The sequence below is a fragment of the Rousettus aegyptiacus genome, unplaced genomic scaffold (assembly GCF_014176215.1).
Source record: "Rousettus aegyptiacus isolate mRouAeg1 unplaced genomic scaffold, mRouAeg1.p scaffold_m13_p_15, whole genome shotgun sequence".
NCBI lineage: Eukaryota > Metazoa > Chordata > Mammalia > Chiroptera > Pteropodidae > Rousettus > Rousettus aegyptiacus.
Genome location: NW_023416290.1, coordinates 1112102 through 1134550, shown reverse-complemented (window position 1 = coordinate 1134550; position 22449 = coordinate 1112102). Strand labels below are relative to the sequence as shown.

General features: G+C 45.1%; 1 protein-coding gene across 1 annotated transcript in view; it reads right to left on the bottom strand.

Moving 5' to 3' along the window:
• Positions 1–22449, bottom strand: part of CNGB3 (cyclic nucleotide gated channel subunit beta 3) — an 80398-nt gene that overhangs the window by 13837 nt on the left and 44112 nt on the right. The window contains exons 8-13 of the mRNA XM_016153160.2: positions 21164–21228; positions 20355–20477; positions 16344–16485; positions 13608–13767; positions 11492–11589; positions 3202–3285 (exon numbers count right to left, since the gene is read on the bottom strand). Of these exons, the coding sequence (XP_016008646.2) occupies positions 3202–3285; positions 11492–11589; positions 13608–13767; positions 16344–16485; positions 20355–20477; positions 21164–21228 (672 nt within the window). The remainder of the gene's footprint in view (positions 1–3201; positions 3286–11491; positions 11590–13607; positions 13768–16343; positions 16486–20354; positions 20478–21163; positions 21229–22449) is intronic.

Genomic DNA, 22449 nt, shown 5'->3' with positions numbered 1-22449 from the left:
CAAAGTAGAAATCCCAATACCGATGGATTGTATTGTGATTATTTCCACGATATCAACGCTAGTAACAATATCTTGCATTTGTGTAGTAGTTTTAAAAATCGTGACAGTATCTGATAGTTTGCTCTTTATTTTAATTTCTATATTTGTTCTAACAGAACGTGCTACTTTGTAACTGCAGAGCATTTTCATACATGTTAGTGCATTTAGTTCTTGCAGAAATCCCAGTGAGGTCAAATACAAGAGACTGCACTATTCTTATTTAAAAATTGAACAGTTATATCTTGAGTGAATTTACAAGGCTGGCAGATGACAGTGTTGAAACAGCAGCACCTGGCTCTGTCTAATACGTACGGATAGATCGTTTTTGATAACGAATCTCATACCACAACTGATCTCTTGGAAACCAATAAAATAGTAGAAAGTATTTTTAAAATAAGGGACGACACTGGGCCCGCCGTCTAAAACCAGCACCAAGCACCAGCCTCCCTCTCCTGTCGGTATCTCCCGGGACTCAAGTTCCCCGCAGACGACGACAAAGAACTGTGGCCGACGTCTCAGGCCTTCCCTCTCCGCTCTCTTCCTCCTCGCTCCGCTCCCGCCCTGGCCTGAGCTCCGGGTCTGCTCTTACTGCTGGGCGATGAGAAGGCGGCGCCCACTCTGCGCTTCATGCTTTGTGAACACACGGCACTCCTCAGGGGTGCGCGCTGAGCTTTCTGGGTTATCTCATTTTCAGTCCCTGCTGCTACTGGAACAAGCGGAAAGGCCATTTTGGTGCAGTAAGGCCATGTTGGTCCCAAAACACCACCCTTGGGGGGCCTGTAACTGAGCTGTGGTTTCCAGTTCTCACCAGTCGGCCGACTTTTATCTCAGACTAACTTGTGTGGGGTTGCATATTCTTGGTTTTCATTGCATGAAACCTCCCCTCGTTTTTTTCCTCTTCTTCCTTGGACAGCTCCCCTCCAGCTGCTGTCTTGGGGGCTTCTCCATGGACCTCCGCGAACACTGTGTTCTGCAGAGTTACAGTCTGGGTCTTCTTCTCCGGCCTTTACTCAAAGTCAGGGTCTGTCACATGCCAGTTCTCAAAATTTACCTCCAGTTCCCTTCTCTCTCATGGACAAGACTGATTTCCGCCTGCGCTCTAGGTGTCTCCATCTGGACACCTTGAAGTACCATATACCAGTGGTCTGCAATCTTTGTGGTACCAGGGACTGGTACTCCTACGAGAATTTAATGCCTTATGATCTGAGGTGGAGCTGAGGCGGTGACGTTGGTGCTGGGGAGCGGCTGCAGATAACACGAAGCTTCGCTGGCTTGCCCACCGCTTACCTCCTGCTGTGAAGCCTGGTTCCTAAGAGGCCATGGACTGGGACCGGTCTGTGGCCCGGGCTTTGGGGACCCCTGCCCTACACTCTCTTTGACTTTGTCTTTCACCTTTATCCCAGTCGATGACTTGCTTCCTTTCCTTGAATGCGCCAAGCTCTGCCCTGCCTCATGGCCCCACAGCCTCGCGTCAAATGCTGTCCTCTCCACTGTCCTACTGGAGAACTCTTTCTCTTTAGAGTTTGCATCGCTCAGCTCGAGAGGTTGCCTGACAACCTCTGCCGTCCTCCTTTGCCACGACACCGGCGACTTCTACTTCCCCTTCATGGAAGTCGGCACATTTTGGAGTTATGCATTTATTTAATTTCATTTGTGTACTGTCGGTCTCTTCCATCAGGCCGGTGACTCTCCACTTTGGCTACATTTTAGAATCATCTGGTGCTTTTAAAAAATATTAATACGTGGGCTCCACCCAGACCGACTGAATCTCTGGGGATAGAGCCCAGACCTCTAAATTCGGGTGACTCGATGCACATGGTGACCTGAGTACCCCAGCACTAGACTGTAAGCCCCTGGAGGACAAGAACCATCTGTTCCTCTGCTGCTGACAATGCCCAGTACCCGGCACAGTGGCCCATGGCATTCAAAACTACTTGTTGAGTTTTACTGAGCAAACGATGCTGAAGCTTTCTACCTGGTGACTTGCTGTCCTCGGCATGCCCCGTGCCAACGCGGTCCCTTCCTTGCTGCCTTAGTGCATGCTACGTCCTTCCTCCACTTGGACTGCCTGTGTCCTCCTGCTTCTCCCCACTTCATTCTTCAGGACTTAGCTCGAACATCATCTTCTCCAGGACATCTTGCCGGGACCTGGTGGGACAAGCATCCTTGCTGTGTCCTACGCCAGCTCATGCCCGCTCTCTCACAGCCTAACACATGGTTCTGGAACGATGTACGTGCCTCCCACCTGCACTCGCTGCAGATGCCCCAGAGTCTGAGGTCACCTCGCATCTCTATGAACTATGCACATTCCTCTACTTTTTATTTTGATTATCGACTGTACTACTGATTTAGTCTCCCAAGATATAAACCCAAGGTCATCACTCGTTCTCTCCTCCCTTATATAAGTAATCAGAGATGTGCAGAAATGTTCATTTTAGAGTTATTTATAATAGCAAATATTTGCAAATTGACTGTGATATATTCATAGATTAAATTATGCAGCTTTGAAAATGAGGTTACAGATTATTTAAGAATATGTAAAATGCTCATGATATATTGTTACATGACAGAACAAGTTTCAAAACATAAGTATAGTATAAAGCCAATTTTATAAAACTATCCTTCAATCAATACAAAAAGATAGATCGAAATATATTAATAGTGGTTATTTCTGGGTGGTGGAATGTTTATCTTTGCCCTTTTTGTTTTCCATTTTAAAAATAATAAACATGTATTACTTCTGTAATCATAAAAAGCACGTAAAATTGACTATCCACTAACTGGGTGAGCTTAATGGAGAGGTAACCGATACAGTTTTTGGAATATATAAAAAGGGCATAACCACCTTTTACCTCTGTAACTTTTTCCTCCACTTTACATATTTGGAATTCATGGGGTGTGATGCTTGATGATTTACATTTATACAAAGAAAGCTTTCGGACTACCCACTGGTGTCCTGTAAGTAATGAAATCCATATTGTCTTGTTCCATTTTGAACTCCGAGAGCACATTATTCTTTTATGGAATTATATATCATAATTACATCTGTACTAGAGAATTCACCCTGGACAAATTTTCTTTAAACAGTACTCTCAACTTATGTCTGAACTCCTCAAATGTACTTATTACTTGGTATGCAATGGAAAAATAGCTTGCACTCACCTTTTTGCAGACGAAGTCACCAGGTAAATAGACAGTGGATTTCAACCTTAACAACATGTCATAAAGCATCTGTGTATCACAACCCTAAAAAAGAAAAGCAATAGAAAGAAAAATAATTCTTATAGACATAGATACAGGCCAATATTCCAAATAACTTTAAAATGAAATGGAAATAAACAGTAATAGATAATGTCTGTGTTAATGCTAAAATATTAGTTGCCAATGAACATGGACTTGTCCTTGACCCAAACTTTAGGGAGAAAAAAAGCCCCTGTAGTATAATGGTGAGTTTGGATCCTGGTCAGATGGATTTGGGCCAATCCTGTCTCTAGTATCTGTTACTACGTACCCTCTCTTGCTCTCAGTTTCCTAAATGTTAAATGGGGGTAGAAATAATACTTAACTCGGGATGGTAAATTTTTACTCATACAAAACTTAATGCTTAATTAATGAGAGCTAGTAATGATTATGACAGTATAATAATAATTTATTAGTAGTATATTAAGACTAACATCCAAATCTTTGTTGAACATTTTTCTTTCTTGTAACATCTTTCATACTATTCTTAGATGTTATCTAACTTTGTGAACTTATTTGCCTTACCGCTTCAGTTATCATCTTCTTAAAGGCAGAGTAATAGATACAAAAGCAATATCTGTTGAGTGAATGACTGTTCGTATCCACTTTAACAGTGTAATAAACAAATCTGATTTGTTAGAATATATGTCTATTTTTGTATTCTGTGCAAATAATGATGATTTATCTCTATGCCAGGCTAAAGAAAAAGCTACAGATGCTTCTAAAATCTTTTTACATGGTTTTAAATCTTCCACTTTCACCAAATATTTTAATCTTTCCCCCAGAGCTGCCTCCATGCAGCAGCTGCCCGTCCTTTGTGATCCTCTCACAAGGAGCTAATCATGGTCAGCAGAAGAGGAAGGAAAAGAGAAGCAAAGGGCTGGTCTGCACTGGGTGGCCGGGCGCTTATTCTCCTAGCAGCCACCAGCTTTCTGTAATGATTGCAGTAGCAAACACTTGACCTAAATCCAAATGAAATTTACACCTCGGGGTTGCCTGGCTGATAAGGAAAGTTAATAATTTATGATTGAAGTATCTTCAAGTAGTCATTGGTGAGAAGCACTCAGATGAACTTGCTGTTAGAATTTTAAAAATTTATTTGAGAAAGTATAGCTTTTGGTTATCTAGAATAGGAAAAAGGCCAGGGCTGGCAGGAATGCCTTTTTAATACAGTTCAGCAAGTATGATAGAAGCTGCCATGAGCAAGTCCTTATACCATGCCCTTGGAGTCATGGACAACAAAAGAGGCTAGTGAGGAGGATGGTTTAAGTAAACAGAGAAGCTACAATTAATGATAGAGTTAATCATGTCCTAAGAAATCCCAGGTAAACACCCCTAAAGCTTTGAGGGGTTTACTTCTGCCTAGGAGTGGGGATGGGGGAAAGGGGAGCCCCAAGAAGGTGCCACGTGGATGACACATTTGAATCAAATGAGGATGAGTATGACAGATAAAAATATTAAAGATCTGCAGATTGGAAAGCCATAGAGGGGTTAAAATAAATAAAATTCTCTCTCTCTGCCTGTGTATACAAATATGACTGAACACGACAAGTAACGTGTGTGCACAAAAGCAAGGTATAGAATGTATTCAACGTGATTCCAACTACAAAAAATCTATACGAAATACTACTGGCTGCCATTGATGTTAAGATAGATCTCAAGTAAAATGATGACAGTGGGGACTGGAAAGGTACCCTCAAAATCATGTTAGTGGCCACTACTGGGAGGGAGGACGGGGGACAGATCTGGGGAGAAGCACTGAGGAGACACCGACTTTAATTTTTGTCAACTTAATAAAAATTAAGTAAACCGCATATCCCAAGACTGTTTGTAGGAACACGCACCCTCCGTAGAGGAGTACGGTTAATGGTTTTCATTTTAACCAGTGAGGAGGGCCCCCTGGCAGAAAGCACCAGTCAGGGAGAACGCGTTAGACCAAGCCGGGCACGTGTTAGACCAAGCCGGGCACCAAGTCCTGGGCGGACCAGCGACCGTGAGCATGTTGCTCCGTGGCACTCGGCGGAGAGCTTCCTGCTTAGAACTTGGCTTTCCTCAGAGAAACACGGTCGAATCATTTTAAACGTGAATTCTGATGAATGTGACTGCATTGATCAGATCACGGGAAGGAAGCGCAGCAGCTGTACGCAGTGGAAACCCGTAACTTAAATCTCATCAGTCAGCGATTCTGTCCCTTCACGGCCACGTCTGGACACACGCGCTGGCTCCTCCTCATCCGCACTCAGGCTCCGTGAGACGACAGTTCATCGTGAAGTCGTATTTCGGGATGCGTTTGAAAATGATGATCTTTTTTTTCCCTCTCAGAAAATGAATATTTTCTTGTGCTACACTTTGCACCATCACTGTATGATAAAAAAGTACATTCAGGGCTAGTTTTTTTCCCCTTGTAATGCAGCTCTATGTCCTTTATAGATGTCGGCAGAAGATTTTCTGACTTATAAGCCAGAGCACAGTTTCATGTCGCCTTTTCTGTGTAAGGGCTAACAGCGACGTTACATTAACATAAAACCTTTGTCTTAAATTTGCTGTTTCTCATCTCTACCTGTCTGATTCTTCCGAGTGCCCATGACGCCCAGCGTCACATGACACGCTGTTGTCGCTGCCGCTTTGCAGATGAGGGACCGGAGTCGGGAAGTCTGGGGCCGTCTCCTTGAGGTCGCACCAGCAACAGGGTCAGAGGAAGAGACTCCCAGAGCGAGATGTTCTCTCTCTCACGTCCCGAGCATCTTGAGGGCAGCCCTGCGCATCGCTGCCCTCTGGCCCCGCGCCCGGCGGGCCTCAGGGCGCAGCAGGCACTGCAGGACGCGGCCTGCTGTGGGGAGGGGACCGTTGCACACCGCTCTGTTCTCAGCCATGGGGAACTGAGTGCTGTGCGAAGACCCGCGTCACAGACCTGTGAGGGTTCTGGAGATGTGCACGGATAACCCCCAGCTTAGAAGATGGTCCATACACCCAGAAAGTTCTTTCAATAATGGCGAACTCGGAGCACGACCGCAAGGTTGGTAGCACTCATCTCTGAAAGGCTTGCTGTCTCTCGGCTCATTCCCGCTTCTTCAAAACAGAAATTGAGACTATCAGCAAGTGACAAGTCCCGGGGATGTTGTCACCCTCGAGCATAAACAAGCTTCTCAGGGATCTGCCCGCTTGACCTTGGAAATGAACGCTTGCTCCACCTCAGCTCGACTCCCCCTGAGCGAGCAGCAGTGACACATCCCGGGGAGGGGACTCTGAGCCTGGTGGCCATGCTGTGTGGCACAGCCAGCGATGGCGGGAGCCGCTGGGAGCAGCAGCCTTTGTGATCAGTACTCTGCGCAGTATGCCCGGGTCAGGTCACAGTGTCCTGAGTTCTCAGTGACGCGGGACCCAGCCCTGCATTCGCTGTCATGAATCCTAGCAAAAGGCCCCTGCACGAGTCGTCCCTGAGAACTGCTGATAATGCCACTTCTCTAGCGTGTCAGCCCTGCACAGTCACAGTGGCAAGTCTCCACGGGCCGGAGCCTTGAGGATGAGCCCAGCCGTGCCCCGGGGGGCTGACCCGGCCACGGGAGGAACCCAACCTCACCAGCTTTGTCTCTCAGTTATTAAAAACGGTGTGACAACAACACGACTTGCTAAGGTCAGGTACTGAGGCGAGCACTTTGTGTGCTCTGGGTCGCAATCGTCACGCACCGACCAGGGGCGTGCCCTGTTGCTCATGCTGGTTTCCTGGGTCTCTGGTCCCCTGCTGTGCCGTGGGCTCTTTTTCAGCTTCCAGGATGCAGTTTCAATTCTAGCCACTAGATGGCACAACAGAACTTTCATTAAATTTTCTCCTGCGTCTGGTAATTTTGTGGTAGAAGCAAAATGTGATTTCCCTAGCATTTAATTTGATAAAACATATTTAAAAATAGAAATTAAAATAATAAATCACAAGAAAGGAGGGGAAATTGCCCAACTTCACAGAAATGAATAGCGTCTCATTAACTTAATACTCGAGCTTGCACTGGAACTACATGAAATCTGCAAGGAAGAGAACCATTTTTTATGAAGAAAATTTAAAAAATATTATGACTATTCATCTCCGAGATCTTGAGAAACTTAAGACCCTATGCAGAAGCAGCAAATCTTACTGATTAACCACAACTAACTGAAGCAAAGTTTTAATAACAAATTTGTGTCTCTAATTCTACCTCTTTGATTAAAAGAGACAGAACCACATAAGGGTCTTTTCTCAGGAGGAGAGTGGCAAAGTGGGTATGTGTTTAGGCATCCGGGTGTGAGCCTGACTGATGGGCCAAGTCCAAGTCCGTGAAAGTCAGCCAGGGCCGGCCTGCTGCTCGGCCGCTCTGCGCCCCGGGGCAGGCGTCTCCGGCTGCCTCAGCGCTTTCCCACTCAGCCCGCCCTAGGGTGAGGAAGTGGCCATCGCAGCCTGGTCAGGTGCATGGACTGCAGAGTGACAGAAGCGTGGCCCCACACCCCGTACCATCACTCAGACCTCCATGGCTGCAGTCGGCCGAGCGGTTTGCATTTTCTGTAAAACGGGACAGTAATAAACTTTTGTCAGAGACTTGCTATGGGAATTACCTGAGAGAAGGTAATGAAGCAGTTGCTACATAGTCAAGCTCAATAAGCAGCAGCTGTGATTATTTTCGAGAAGATGTGCATAAATTTTAAAATTTGGGGTTGGCAACACCTCGGTTTGCTACCTTTTACTGAAGCACATCCCACACGGCTCTGCCGATGCTTGGATGCTGGCACAGCTAATTTTGCCTGTTGACCTGGCGAGGCCACGGTATTCAGGGATTTGTCACACCAGACTAAATGTCACTGTGAACGTATTTTTAGATGGTATTACCATTTAAATCATTAGACTCTGAGTAAAGCAGAGTGTACTCCATTACGACGGAGAATCTCACCCAGTCGAGGGCTGAAGAGAAAGAAGATGGACGCCCCTGGGGAAGAGGGAGGTCTGCTTCCCACAGCCTCTGGACTCGGGCCGCGACATCAACTCCCCCCAGCATCTCTGTCTGCCGGCCTGCCCTGCAGGTTTTGGCCTTGCCAGCCCCCATGACTACACGAGCTTGTTCCTTAAAATTAATCTCCCTGTATACCCACATGCTATTTGTTCTGTTTTGCTGGAAAACCCTAACACAGGTGCCATGTAAGAACTGGGTGTGGGAGAACTCCCACTGGAATCCGGAAACTCCTTTCCACTCTTCCCCGGGTTTCGGCCCCAGTGCACCCCCCCCCCTCCTCCCCCCTGCCTTCCTTGCTAGGGCCTTTGCTAAGCAGTTGCTCTGTGTCTGAAACTGACCTATGTCCTGTTAGTAGCAAGACTTAGGACCGAGCCTGGTTCTCCAGGAAGGTTTCACTCTGAGACTTAGAAATGGGGTTTAGAGTTGAACATTATTTTGCTGAACAATACAGAGCAGGGTCCCCAACTCCTGGGCCATGGCCCGGTGCCATCCGTGGCCTGCCAGGACCCGGGCCGCACAGCGGGAGGTGAGCGGCAGGTGACCCAGTGACACTTCACCTGTACATGAGGCCACGCTCCCCCCAGCACTGGCATCACTGCTTCAGCTCCGCCTCAGGTCCTCAGGCCTTGGACTCTCACAGGAGCGCGCACCTTCCTGTGAACCGCGCACACGAGGCATCTGGGCTGCGCGCTCCGCATGAGAACCCAGTGCCTGAGGATCCGAGGTGGAGCTGAGATGGTGATGCCGAGGCTGAGGAGCGGCTGCAAACACAGATTACCACGGGCAGAGAGGTGTGACTGCATGCAGACTCCTAACGAAACCCTATCAGTGACTGGCAAGTGACAAGTAAGCTGCATCTGGTGGCAGGCCTTAGAGAGGCAAGGGAGCTGATGTTCTTCAGTTGTGCAGCTGCATCTGGTGGCATCTGATTCTGCATTATGCTGAGTTGTATAATTATTTCATTATATGTTACCATGTAATAATAATAAAAATAAAGTGTGCAATAAATATGGGCTTGAAGCATCCCAACCCCACCCCGTTCGTGGAAAAACTATCTTCCATGAGTCCGGTCCCTGGTGCCAGAAAGGCTGGGAGCTGCTGATGGAGGGAGTCTCATTCCTTGTCCATACAACAGACTTTAGTGTATGCAACTTCTGCTGCTCTTGAATTTGTCAAAGTCTTTCTTAAAAAATGGTTATTTGTGATGTGATATGTTAATCCAGATATAGTTGAAATAGTCAAGAAAACCAATATCATGTTAAAATTCTGGGCAATACCATACATACCTCTGTTGAGTCATATGGAGTTTGAGGTCGACTAAAACTCACAGGCCTAAAAAAATTATTTTAAACTAACTATTGCTTTCTTTATATCGCAATATTTTAATATTATACGTAAGCCCAGAATTTTACTTTTGTGCTTGTTGAAATTAATCTTGGCTTTGCTCCCTGTTCAGAATATTTGGTTAATTTTAAATTTTGTAATGTGGCATACTTGCTTTGTGTCATCTGCCAATTTGAAAATCACATGGTCTATATCACCATCAGAATCCTGATGGAGATCTCAGTGGGATGTGTGAGGGACAGAGCCGCGGGACGCGGGCCTGTCGCACCCCGACACTGGGACACCTGTGCCTCACCTCCCGACCCTCGGCTTACGCTTCTTCGTCCTGTCCCCACATCTGTCTGAACCTTCCATCTTCTCTTTTGTCTACACTTCCATCCCAGGGGTCACATCTAGTCCCATGACTTAAAATACATCACCATGCTGATATGTCCAAGTTCACTGCTCTGGCTCGGCCCTCTCCCCTGAGCGCAGACTTACTTATCAAGCTGCCCACATGACATTCTAACCGGAAGTCTAACTGTCATCGCAGGCTAACACAATAAAAGCAGAGTCCCTTGCTACCCCCGTACCTCACCCTTACTCTGTGGTTTTCCATTGTGCAGATGAAATCTCTGTTCTTCCTGTGCCTCGGGCTCAGAGCCCTGGCACCTCCTCGCTCCCGTTCACTCTCTCGCTCCCTTCACACAAACAGCGAAAACTGAGGCCCTCCCTGCCAGATTCATGCGAAATTTGGCCCTGAAGCAGCTCTGCTCCTACTCCGGGGCCGTCACCTCTGTGTCTTGCACGGAGGGTTATGCAGCTCCCGTGTGGCCTTCCTGCCCTCTCACACTCGATTCCTGTGGCCTGTCCTCCACACAGCGGGAAGGATGATATTTTTCAAACCATTCTCAACAGGTCACCGTCTGCTCAAGATCTTCAGTGGTTTTTACGTCACAGTACATTCCAGAGTCTGCACGGTGGCCTCCAAAGCCTCCAGTAACCTGCCTCCTGCCTCCCCTTTCTGCTCTCTCCTGACCAGTCTCGCTTCCCATCACTCTGCCTCTGCTCCAGGCCCCCAGCTCAGCACCTCCAGGCATCCATCCTCCTGTAACATTCACAGCCCGTCCTCCCCTGCCCTCCCAGCACGTGCCCGGCTCACTCCCGGCTCCCCGCGGGCCTTGGCTCCCGGGCCTGCAGCAGAGCAGCCTCAAGCCCAGCACCACCCCAGCCTCCTTCATCTGCTTAATGAACCTCCACACATGATGTGTTCATCTTCATTTCCCTCTTCTGGAATGTAGGCTCCATGCGTGGGAGTATTTGTTTTAAAATGTTGTATTCTTCATGGCTAAAATGGTGCCCGAAACATAATAGGAACTTAATACATATCTGTGAATGAACAAATTAAATAGATGACTCAGGGAGTGTCACATAGAACGGAACGTTAGGTGAGAAACAAACAAGGCTTCTAAACGTGAATTTGGCCATCTAAAAAGTTCACCTCCAACGCATTTCTACAGGAGATGCAATCGGCCACGATTCTCTGACTGCCAGGCTGGTCCAGAGCCGATCTGGGCTCTGCCTTGTCAGGCGTCACAAGGCACTTTCCAAGCTGGGGTCGACACGCACGGCAGCAGAGACACGGGCTGCGGAGTCTCATGATATTTAAACTAACACAAGAAGAGCCCGAAGAGCCCGTTCTCTTTGACCAATTAGGAGAGAGGGACTTCCAGAGTCAGTCATCCAATGAGGAGAGACCCATAGTTTATCTGACTCTAATTTCGTATCAATTCTCCAGACTATTTTGACCTAGCTAAAACATTCGCAAACCAGTCATAAATGCTGTATAAAGCATTTGCTCAGATTTTACACAGAAACAGGTATGGCGTCATTCTAGTCACTGTCAAAGCACTTGCCTTGAACAAGTCGACCTTGCTGATGATGCCGAAGTTCACGTCGACAGCGAGCGCCAGCCGCATCGTGGCGGGCAGGGCCCCGAGCAGGGCGGACTCGTCTTCATGGAGCAAACATGGCCACCACAGAAGAGAACAGGCAGGGAAAGACATCACCGAAGTGTGAGGAAAAGGATTAAAAAATAACCACATGCCAACTACTTTTACAAATGAACAGCTATATCAAAATCTATATTTTCATTACTTCAATTGGCCATACGTACCTATCATGATAGCACTATTACTTTCATGAGAAAAAAGAAGTATTTTAAGTATCGATTACCTAACAATTCTGAATAAACTCCGAGCATTGTGATTGCTATAATTTTGGATATAAAGTTTGATGATCATGGGACAAAGGCTGCTGGACAGCCGAGATGGGAAAGGGTCTCGTTCCTGTCTTCTGGGTCTGCAGACTCCAGACTGAACACCCTGAGCATGCAAATGATGAGTACCATGTGGCGTCTGAAAGCTCACAGAGCTCTGCCACTATCTTGTTTGACCCTAGTGACAACCCGAAGGTAAGTGTTCTCATTCCTGCTTTGCAGAAAGAAACAAACAAAGCATAGAAGCTCTGAGAGGCTGTAGGTGATTTGCTCAATTGCGCATAATTGGGGGCTGGGATCTAAAGAAGAAATGTGCTGAGTGAGTCAATTCAAATTATTGTAATTTACTTGCTTATTAACTCAGTGAAGAATGTGAATACACTAGAGATTTCTCTACCTGTGAATTAAATAACGGCCGTCGGGCTGATAAAACATTCCATAAACAAACTGCCCATTCTTAGTGTCCACTATGCTCCCACTTTGAGAGTTGATTATTTTTGATGTTTTCTTATATCCATTTAGAAAAGAAAAAATTACTATATTCTATCCTCATTTCGATTGTAAATACGAAGATGCTTTCTAAATAGCATGGCTTGTTGTGGCTTTTCAGGGGTGGGTGGTAGGCCTCTGTGCTGGGAGGCGGGGGCTGTGACGGCTCTCCTGCTGCTCCCGCCCTACGTGAGATGCCTGGGAGCAGCTGTGGGGGACCCAGGGGGAGGCCCCGGGACCTCGGATTCAGGAGGGGTCTCTAAACATGGGGCTGGAACCTCTGAACAGTGGCAGAAAAGTGAGGATAAGTTACAAAGTAGTCACAGGGACATAAAGTGCAGCATAGGGAATATAGTCAATAATACTGGGGCCTAGACTAATTTGGGGGTCACTTCATAAATTATATAAATGACTAACCACTGCGCTGTACACCTGCAGCTAAGATAACATTGAATGTCACTGTAATTGAAAAATGAGTAAATAAATAAGGCTCTGCTGTCAACAACCAGAGGCTCTTATCTGTTCTACGAGCCTCTGTGATCTGAGAATCACACTGGAGTTTGCATTCTGGGGGCACAAGGGTTTTTGGCTTCTCTGTGGCATTAACTTTTTAGGAACAAACTAACAGTTGAATCTGATTATTGCCAACGAGCACATTATCCTTTACGTGTATCATTTAATAAAGGTTATTCTAAACTCCAGCATTACAGCACTAATAGTTGGCACCATGAATTGCTAAGGGTCTCCTGCGGCGCGGTGGCCTGAGAGCTGTGGCTTCTGAATGTGCCCCGGGTGACAAGGTCACGCCCAGAAAGAACCCCAGATTGACTGAGCAAGTGTGAGCTGCATTAGGTTATCTGCTGGTTCCATGCTCCTAGCCAAATGTTTCAGTTAGGAGCCTCCATTTTCTTGTCTCCCCAAAGGGATTCAAGGCACCAGTTTTCCCAAATCTGTGTGTGTGTGTGTGTGTGTGTGTGCGTGTGTGTGCGCGCGCGCGCGCGATGTTTACGTGAGGCAATACGTGTAATTCCTAGCATTTGGTAGTCACTGAAAAAAATTTAGCTTTTGTTCTTCCAGGATTTGCATAACCAGTAAGTTATCGCTGGATATTTAAGAAAAAAAATCCCATGGTATTAAATTAATGCTCTAAAGGTCATTTAGCTGTTTTTCAATCCTCTGTTCAAATCCAGTCTCCGCCTGTACTTATGGACTTCCGCTACATGACATGGTTTGCAGGGATGTGGTGAATAATTTGCCATGCTTACCCAGCATTCTCTGAGAGTCCCACGTGTATTCATACCAAGTCCGAACCCGATCCTGCACGCTCTTGGGAATGGAATAATTGTTCATGTAGGCAATGGTGTGATCCATGCAGACCCGGAAGCTGTTCTGATTGGCTGTTGCTGCTCCAATCACATCTCGCATCTAAAACCAAATGTGGTCACTTCCATAAGCGGCAGAGGACCTGGAGGAGTTACTGAAAGCCCAGCTGAATTTAGAGTTTTCACATGATACATTCCATTGTATCCTCTGACCACTTGGTTTTTATCACACTGATATTGGGTCCTGACTCAAACACTTCCACAAAATATTGGGCAAATTGTATCCTCTTTCTGACCCAGTAACGAAACAGTAAGATTTGTCTTATCTCCCATATGAGGTTTCTGTGACAATTCAACATATAATACATGAGACTACATGAAATTCTTTGAAAACTTGTATGTTAATGCAAAGACATTAGTTGACTTTTAAAAAATTACCTAGCTTGTGCTTATGCAAGGAATGTGGAAAGAAAGTGAGCCATTACCTGGCAGAGTGGCTAGTCTATTTTGGTGAGTCTCACTTTGAAAGCATCCTTTATAGATTATCCAGTGTGGCTGGCTGTATAGACTCAATTCATCATGAAATTGCAACCTCTGTAGTTCCCTTTGTGTTGTTTAGACAGATAAAATCAAATCTCATCATGCTTAAGGCACAGTATTCAGCAGAAGTTGAAATGTGCTGAAATTACTGAAGCATCATCTATCGCTGTGACAATAGTTAAAAAACTGTCAGGTTTTAGTTCTTGGATGTTTATAACTCAACCATAAAAACCCACTCTAGGTTAAAAGCTGATCTTAAAGGTCTCAGCACAAAAAAAGATGTATCGCTTGACTCTTCCCCTCACACAGAGGGAAGCAAGTGGCTGTAAATTTGCTTTGACTGAGGGTTTATTACAGGGAGGAGAGCCAGGGCCTCACACTCACACTCTTAAGACTTTGCTCGTCGTTCATTTGTGGTAGCTGAGCCTTTTCTGCTTAGGGAGAAATGGCTCATTCTTTGAGGTCTAGCTTAAGTGACTCTTTTACTGTGATGGCTTCCTCAGCTTCCATTTTAGAGTTAATAAAAGTTAATCCAAACTATCTGCTGAGCAGCCACGCAGACAGCCAGCCTGGGGGAGTCCTCTCGGCCTCTGCCTTACTGGTGGGGCTCCTCTAAGCGCCTTCTGCAGCCTTGGTGCCCAGGCCTCCTGTCTCCCAGCTGCACCTGGCGGCTGACCAAGGTAGCGAGTCCTCGAGGGCATGAGAAAGGAGCACAAGGGGTGGGGCTGGGAGATTTAATAGAGTTTTAAATTGGGAACCAAAGAACATTAGAGGCATTATTGATCGGTGCTGAGGGCCCAGACTTCGCAGTGACAGTGATCTGAGCAGCGTCTGTGCTGGCTTTGGTGGTGCGGGGGTTGAGGAAGACGTCTCTTCCATCTAGTCCGTCTATTCCATGAGGGGGTCAGGGCAGGGAAGTGCATGAGGGTGTGAGAGGGAGAGAACGCAGTCTTTGTGAGTCAATAAGAGAACTGAGCATCGCAGTTAACACATGCCGATCGGGTCCTGGGGCCATCCTTGGTGTGGCGCGAGGTGGGGATTTTGGATTCTGTCCCAGGCCCTCTTACTCTCCACTAGCTGTTCTCCTCAGCATCTCTGTCCTTGGTGCAAGGTTAAGGCGCAAGTCTCCACCTCCTGCCCCGTCTTTGTCTCCAGCTGCAGCCCCGCCCCCTCGGTGCATGTGGCTGTCCTGAAGACCTTGTTAAAGTGCAGGCTTCAACTCTGCGGGTCCCGGGTAGGGCCTGAATCCTGAATTTCCCAAGTGATTCTGGGGACTGCACTTTGAGTAGCGAGAATACTGAACGAAGCTAGGCATAGTTTTTAATCTTAAAAAAAAATTGCATTGGACATAGTGAGTGCAAATACCTGTCATTTTACTGTTATTATCCATGCCACTTTGTATGGCTCTAGCAAGTGACTGTGTGGATAACACACATGAATTAGGGTGCCTCTGAATCTCTTGAAGCTGGAGTTTCCTTTCTGTAAAACTGAGAAAACACCGAATGTGACATGACTACCTCACATAAATTTTATGAGGCAAAGTTAAATAATATGACTTTTGCAATTTATTTGAATTACATTTCTCTCTCATCGGCCTATTTTAAATCACTGTTAATACAACTTCCCCAGATGTTAAGATTATGACATTTTATACTTACGGTTTTCAACTGCTTGGTGTTCGTCTTCCCAAACCTAACTATTTTCTAAATAGTTTCTTCGACAAGTCTCTCCCCACTCTGCTACCATGTTCAGGCTGGAGTCGCCACACGCCTGTGTATCTATATTGACCATGTTTTTCACTTTCCGTATTCTGAAGCTTCGCTGTCTGGGACTGCCCCGCCCGGAGTTAGCTAGCTCCTAGAGAGACCCGGACACTCTGCGGTGAGTGCACCTGCACGTGCCAGCCGCCGACCTCGAGCCTGCGCTGTCGGCTCCCACACTCCGGTTCACACCCGCCTGCCCTAGTCACCCCGGGGCCAGACCCCATTCACATCCTCCTCCAAGTCATTAAGATAGGTCCAAGTTAGTTTTAAAAAAGCACCATATAGATTTTGATTCTTCTCTGCAAAGTTTATAAATACTTACTCTCTTTTTATAAATGACAACATTACGTGTCTGGGGATTCACATCTTAATTTACCTGACCAATTAGGCTAGAGAACACAAAAACTCCCAAGAAGAAATTCAGCAGTTGAAAAACGATTTCGAATGAAGTGTGCGGTTCCGGAAGGCCTCCAATGGTAATCAGACTTCGGACTGCCCAGTAGTAGCACCTCAGATACCTGCGCAGAGAGAAAATATGCATCTTGCTTTTTACCGTAACTTTTAAATTACCCCTGTGCCCGGGCATGTAGAGTACTACATCATAACACATTTCCTCCTAATTAAGATTCTCTTCCTATAGGCTGCATTTGCAAACACCACGTGAGCTAATGTAAACCTGCTGATGAACACTGGAATGACTGGGCAAACCCCAGGAGGGTGTTCACGACACAGCACTCCAACATGTAACGGTTCAGACCAACAGCCGTTTGGCCAGGCTCACAGCTCTGCGCCGCAGCAGTCTGCGTGCAGCCCGGCAGACGTGGCTCGTCTACGCTTGTGATCGGCCAGCCCTCTGCTGGGGCGACCTGACTGAGGCTGGGCCTCAGGTGCCACAACTCCTGGGTGTATATGTTGATTTTTGTGCATAGCCAGGGGTCCTGTTAGGAATATTCTGTATAGCTCTGATGACGGGTCTGGGCCAGGCACTCCCACTGAAGCCTTAGGGAACAAGGTTCTGTCTACAGAAGTATCTCTGGATAGAGAGGGTCTTGGGTTTAGTTGGTCCCAGCTCATTACCCTATGGTCCAGGCAGACATGGAAAAGGAGAGCGCTGTACAGAATCCTGCCCTAGTCAGCATTTCATTCTGGTCTGGGCATGCCACAGGTACTATATTAGCACTTTCAGTAACTATATATTAGTCTCTGGACAGAGGAGTCTTTTTCTTATGAAAATAATTTATAATTTTTATGTATTCAAGTACTAAGAAGTTGAAGTTTACAAAGAAAGAATCAAACTGCAGTTGAAGTCAATATTCAAATATAAAGATCTAGAAAAAAAATCACTCGTTTTGAATTCAATACCTTTTGAAGGACATTAGTTTTTCCTCTTTTTTTAACCTGGTAGATATAGGAAGAGAAAATTACTGTGCCAAGAGAATAAAAATATTACCACTCGGTAATTTTTTCTAGCTGTCTCCCCCGGACTTGCTAATATTAGCATGAACTTGCTGTCAAAGAGAACCACCTTGAAGAAGCATGGAATAAATTTTACGGATTGCATTTAACTTTCGAATTCCAATTTACAATTTCTCGTTACTGGATTTATTTTGGTCTTGGGTCCCGGACCTGTGGGTATCTTTAAATTAAGGCACTTTATTGAACCCAGTACCACTCAAGAGTGGGATGGGGAATCGCTTCTTTTCCTATGAGACCGATCAACTCCAGTACATGCATTGGGACTACTGTCCCCTCCAAGGTCACTGGAGCATTAAAAAGAACAAACAAGAAGTACTTTCTCTAATTTCCTTATTTATAGACGTTAAGTAACACTCAAACATAGAACTTAAGCATTGATTTTCCAGATCTGGAGGGTTGGCCTTGAACTATTTTTTGTGTATGAAGTAGTCCGTTGTGTTAATTGGAAGTTTTCTGCCTTGATGCTTTGAAGTTTTTTTTTTTTTTTTTTGGATTCTTTTCTCGGTCATGTCTTATACCCAGACATGCACAATCAAAGGTATGATTTGTAATTTAATTAGATGACACCTTATTGACTTCCTAGGATTAAGTTAATTAGTCAAGTGTGTCCACGGCTAATATTTGTGCCCAGGCAGAGAGATCTCTTCAAGGAGTTTCCATCTGGCTGATTTAAGACATGAATTATCTAATGGACTGCATATTTATATCCTATTAGCTTCAAGTTAAACCAGTAAGGCAGAATCTGACATAAAACTATAAAGAACATTTAGTGTGAAACAGAGATTCTTCCTCTGTGAAACAAATGTGACATGAAACTTTTCTCCAATAGTTTGTTATAAAAAATTTCAAATGGAAAAACTCAAAAACTTCTACAGCGAGCACCCATATATCCATTGCCCCGGATTCTACCATGAACATTTTACTCTATACCCTTTGTCACGTGATCCTCCATTTTTCCATCCATTAATCCATCTTATTTTTTGGATGTACTGCAAAGTAATTTACAGACAGTAAGTCACTTCTTCCTAAGTACAGTACTTCAGAATAAACACATTAACTATGCAGGTTAAGTAAAATGCTTTAGGCTTAGAAGGTCAAAATGCAATATGAAGCAATAGAAGAGGCAGATGCTGCTAATAACTGCCATCTGCAAATTGTCTTAAAACGTGTAAAAATGCTGCTTTTAAAGGCATTTTCGTTGTAAGGCTGGCGACCTGTGCCCTTGACCAAATAAGGTCTATTTCTGTCCCTTGGTGGCTATCTCACCATTGTACTCCAGCTTCGTTCAGTACGTACTTCTGTTTTTTTAGACTTTGGAGATTCTTTTTATTTTCTAGAGAATTCTGCAATTATTGAAAACTGTCGTAATTTTAATTTCATGGAAATATATTTTATAACAAGTAATTTTACAACAAAAATTACAAGTAATTTATCTTGCTGTACCATAGAGACAGGGCACTCTGGGTGTCTGGCCTACACTTAGCTGAGATCAGAGGCCTCAAATCCGAGCATACTCTAGCTTAAGTTTCCTAGGAGCTGAAGCTGAGATTTCTTTCTTTCTGTTGTAATAAAGACTTGGTCATTTCTTCTTTTTTTCCTTACTCCCTTTCTCCTTTCCTTTGTATTTCTTTAAATACCTAACAGATTAAATATTCATTATATACTTGACAATGTTCTAGGCACTGAGAACAAGACATATTTTCCAGAAATGCTACAGAGGGTCATCAAGGTGTGAAAAATGAAACAGCTCTACTTTTTCTCAAAGGCATCCTAATGTGACTGTATATTACTTTGCTAATTCGATAAAGTTATCAGAGTCATGCATGTAATGATGTTGGTTACATACTCACTTTCAGGCAATATTTACTGTAGTTGGTACCTTACTCAGTTTTCTATATAAATTATTTGTATTAAACTAAATACACACTTAATTCACATTCTAAAGGGAATTACTAATATATTTGGTTATAAACTTTTCAGGAATAGATATTCTGTGTGTGTGGGCCTTCTGACTTTACATTTTTAAGATCGGGTCTGGTTTGAAGTTCAAAAACTGTTGCTAGAATCCCGCGCACACATTCAGCTCAGTCTGGGGAGCATGTAATTTTGTGAGGGGTCGTCACTCTCTTTGCTGTACCCTCTAACTGCTTTCCTTCCCACAGCTGCTGTGAATTGCCCTTCAAAGTCACGCTGGGCCCCGCTCTTCTCCAGTAAGGACGTGGCCTTGTAATCTGCTTGGTGTCATGTCGCTGGAGCAGGCAGTGAGTGGGGTCTGCTTCACGCCTGGCCCTGTACTGACCGGAAGGAAACCTCACTACTGAACGACGCCCCTGCCGTTACAGAGTCCGGATTCTGCTGCCCTAAGGCCAAGTGATGGCTTTTACTCCTGGGATACTTGCACATCTAGCTGTCAAGTTTAAGTTATAATCCTTGCTACTCTCTAGGTATTTAACTGAGTTAGTGGTTATAGCTGACTCATAAACCCATAAAACACTTCAGTGGTAAACTAAGTAGCCACTGTACCTGCCCTCTAAATAATGAACATTGTCCATTACTAACAGTTAGCATTGGGTCATTAAAAGTTACCTTACCGCTCAGTTGTCTAAAACAGAGGCTTTCCAACTTCTTTTTATTAAGATCCAGAGTAAGAAATGCATTTGCTCGGTCAGCCCAGGAGCATACGCAGGCACACAGACATGCACACACGCATGCACCTACTACGTATGACAGACTCTGATATTTCCTGTTCTGTTCTCTACTCTATTCTCCCTGAAAAACACAGTACTATAGAGTTTTTGCTGTCCATTCATGAGTTGTGACTTATACTTTTAAAAACACTGGCTTAAGAAAAGTCGTACACTGAAACAGAAAGTTAAGGTTCAACAAAGTTTCCTTCAAAATTAAAACATACTTGTTTCCTTCACCATTATACGTCCATTTCGTGGTACCAAGTCCTTCATAGGCGGATGCCCAGTAATAGATGCAGGCGTTGATGTGCAGGGTGAACAGCAGGTACCCTGTGGTCCGGAGGACTCTGTCGGGAGGACACGTGCAGGATGAGGAGCATTGCCTGTTCCAACATTTCCTGTTCCTAAAGGTCTCCGCCAAGCCCCGCGCTGTGAATCTGCGAGCTGCCCTTGGCACTGCGGTAAAATGACGGTGGCCTGCCGCGCTTCTGGCTGCAGTGCCTTAGCTGCGACTGGCAGGGGACGGAAGAACCTTCCTCCCTTTTCACAGAGGGTATAAATCAACGCCCTGGAAGACCTGCCTCGAGGGTCACTCTCCATTTGGAGTCCCATAAAACACGCCACACTGATTTAACTGGTGTCTCGGAAAAGCTCATGGGGTTTTACACTGCGATCAACAGTGACCAGAGAGAGGTCTCTGTGCAAGTGAGGCTCGGAACAGCAAATAAATGAAATTCAGATTAGAATGAACTGTCACGACAGAGCTGGACAGTCCACTTGTGACAGGGCACGTTTATCTGTATTGCTCTGACGGGAGCAGGTGACTTGGCCCAGTTTTTGTTCTCGTATTCTCCTGAAATCGAGTTTGACTTTCGTACTTTGAGAATCTGTTTTAGGGCATGACCTTCTGTTTCATCCAACCAGGACCCGAGAGCCTGAGGTCGTCCTGCTGCCATCGCGGGGGGTTGCGCTCTCCCTGACTGGGAATCACCGCTGCCCCACCCCCACGCGAAGCTCGCAGGGCCACCTTTACCTGTAGATGTACGCCTTGTCCATCACAGACTCCAGGCGATGATTAAACTCAAAAAATGAAGTGTACTGTGCAGAAAAGAAGCAAAAAAATAAAAATAAAAAAATCCCCAAATGTACTCATCTTAAAGACATCTACTCAAGTAAAACTATATGAAACAGAATTTAGTTGTTACTGAAAATATTCTATTCATGTCTTAATAAAAAAACTAGGCTCTGTTTTGTGGTATTCTTCTCTAGGCAGTACATTTTAGCATGGTGCTAAACTTCCAGAGCTTCTTGCCTTATTTTGTTTCTACCCTCTACTTACTCCTGTTTATGATGTTTATTGAAAATCAAGCTTAAAAGCATTTCCTTCTTCTTTTTAGAGCATATAGTAGAACTCTATTTTACAATAATTAAAACTGTGCTCTCTCAAAATGTAAGTCGAATAGGAAAAGCATGATACAACGCACTGCAGACATAAACAGGTGTTACACTCTGTGGCTCAACACGAGCAATATCACAAACTGCTAACCAATGCTGATAGTGACTGGACTTCAAATTTTGTTGAAATAAATACACATTTAACTATTAGCATTGGTTAGCAGTTTGTGGTCTTGTTCAGAGAGACGGCGAGTTTATTCACATCTCGTCCCAACAGAGCTGCTGTCCCCCGCTCTGTTTCCTGCTGCGGTCTGGGTCTGGCTCAGCTCACACCCCCTGCGCCCCCGTCCCCCCCCCGGCCCCTCCGTGCCTCCAGGCAGCAGGACACTAGGTGAGCGCGTGGAGTCACCGACACCAGCGTGGCCTCTTCCATTCACTCACTGTGACCGTGGAAGAGTCACTTAACATTTCTGTACTTCACTTTCCTCACCTGTAAGATGGGGACAACAAGGGAACATGCCTCCTAACAGGGTTCGTGCATATATGAGTTAATGTATTTAATTATTTAATGTGCTGGGACTCCCAGGATCTAACAGCTAGGAGGCACTACTGGAAATTATTTAAAAAAGTATTTAGTTCAAAATTTCGTCCAGTGTAGATATGACTGTAATACATTTGGATTTAAAAATAAGAACAGATATAATTGTAATGAATCTAACTAGAATATATACAAATGGTTTGTTTTTCCAGAATTCCTGAGTAGGAGAAGTCCCTTGAACATTCAGATTTAAGTAATTTCAATTCACGGTAACTTGTTTATTGCCACAGAGTTAAAAAACAACAGCAAATATATACTCAAGAGTCCTGCTCCTATTCCTACCTTTTATCTATGTGATTTTCCCTCCTGCCTCCCATCCTCACCTC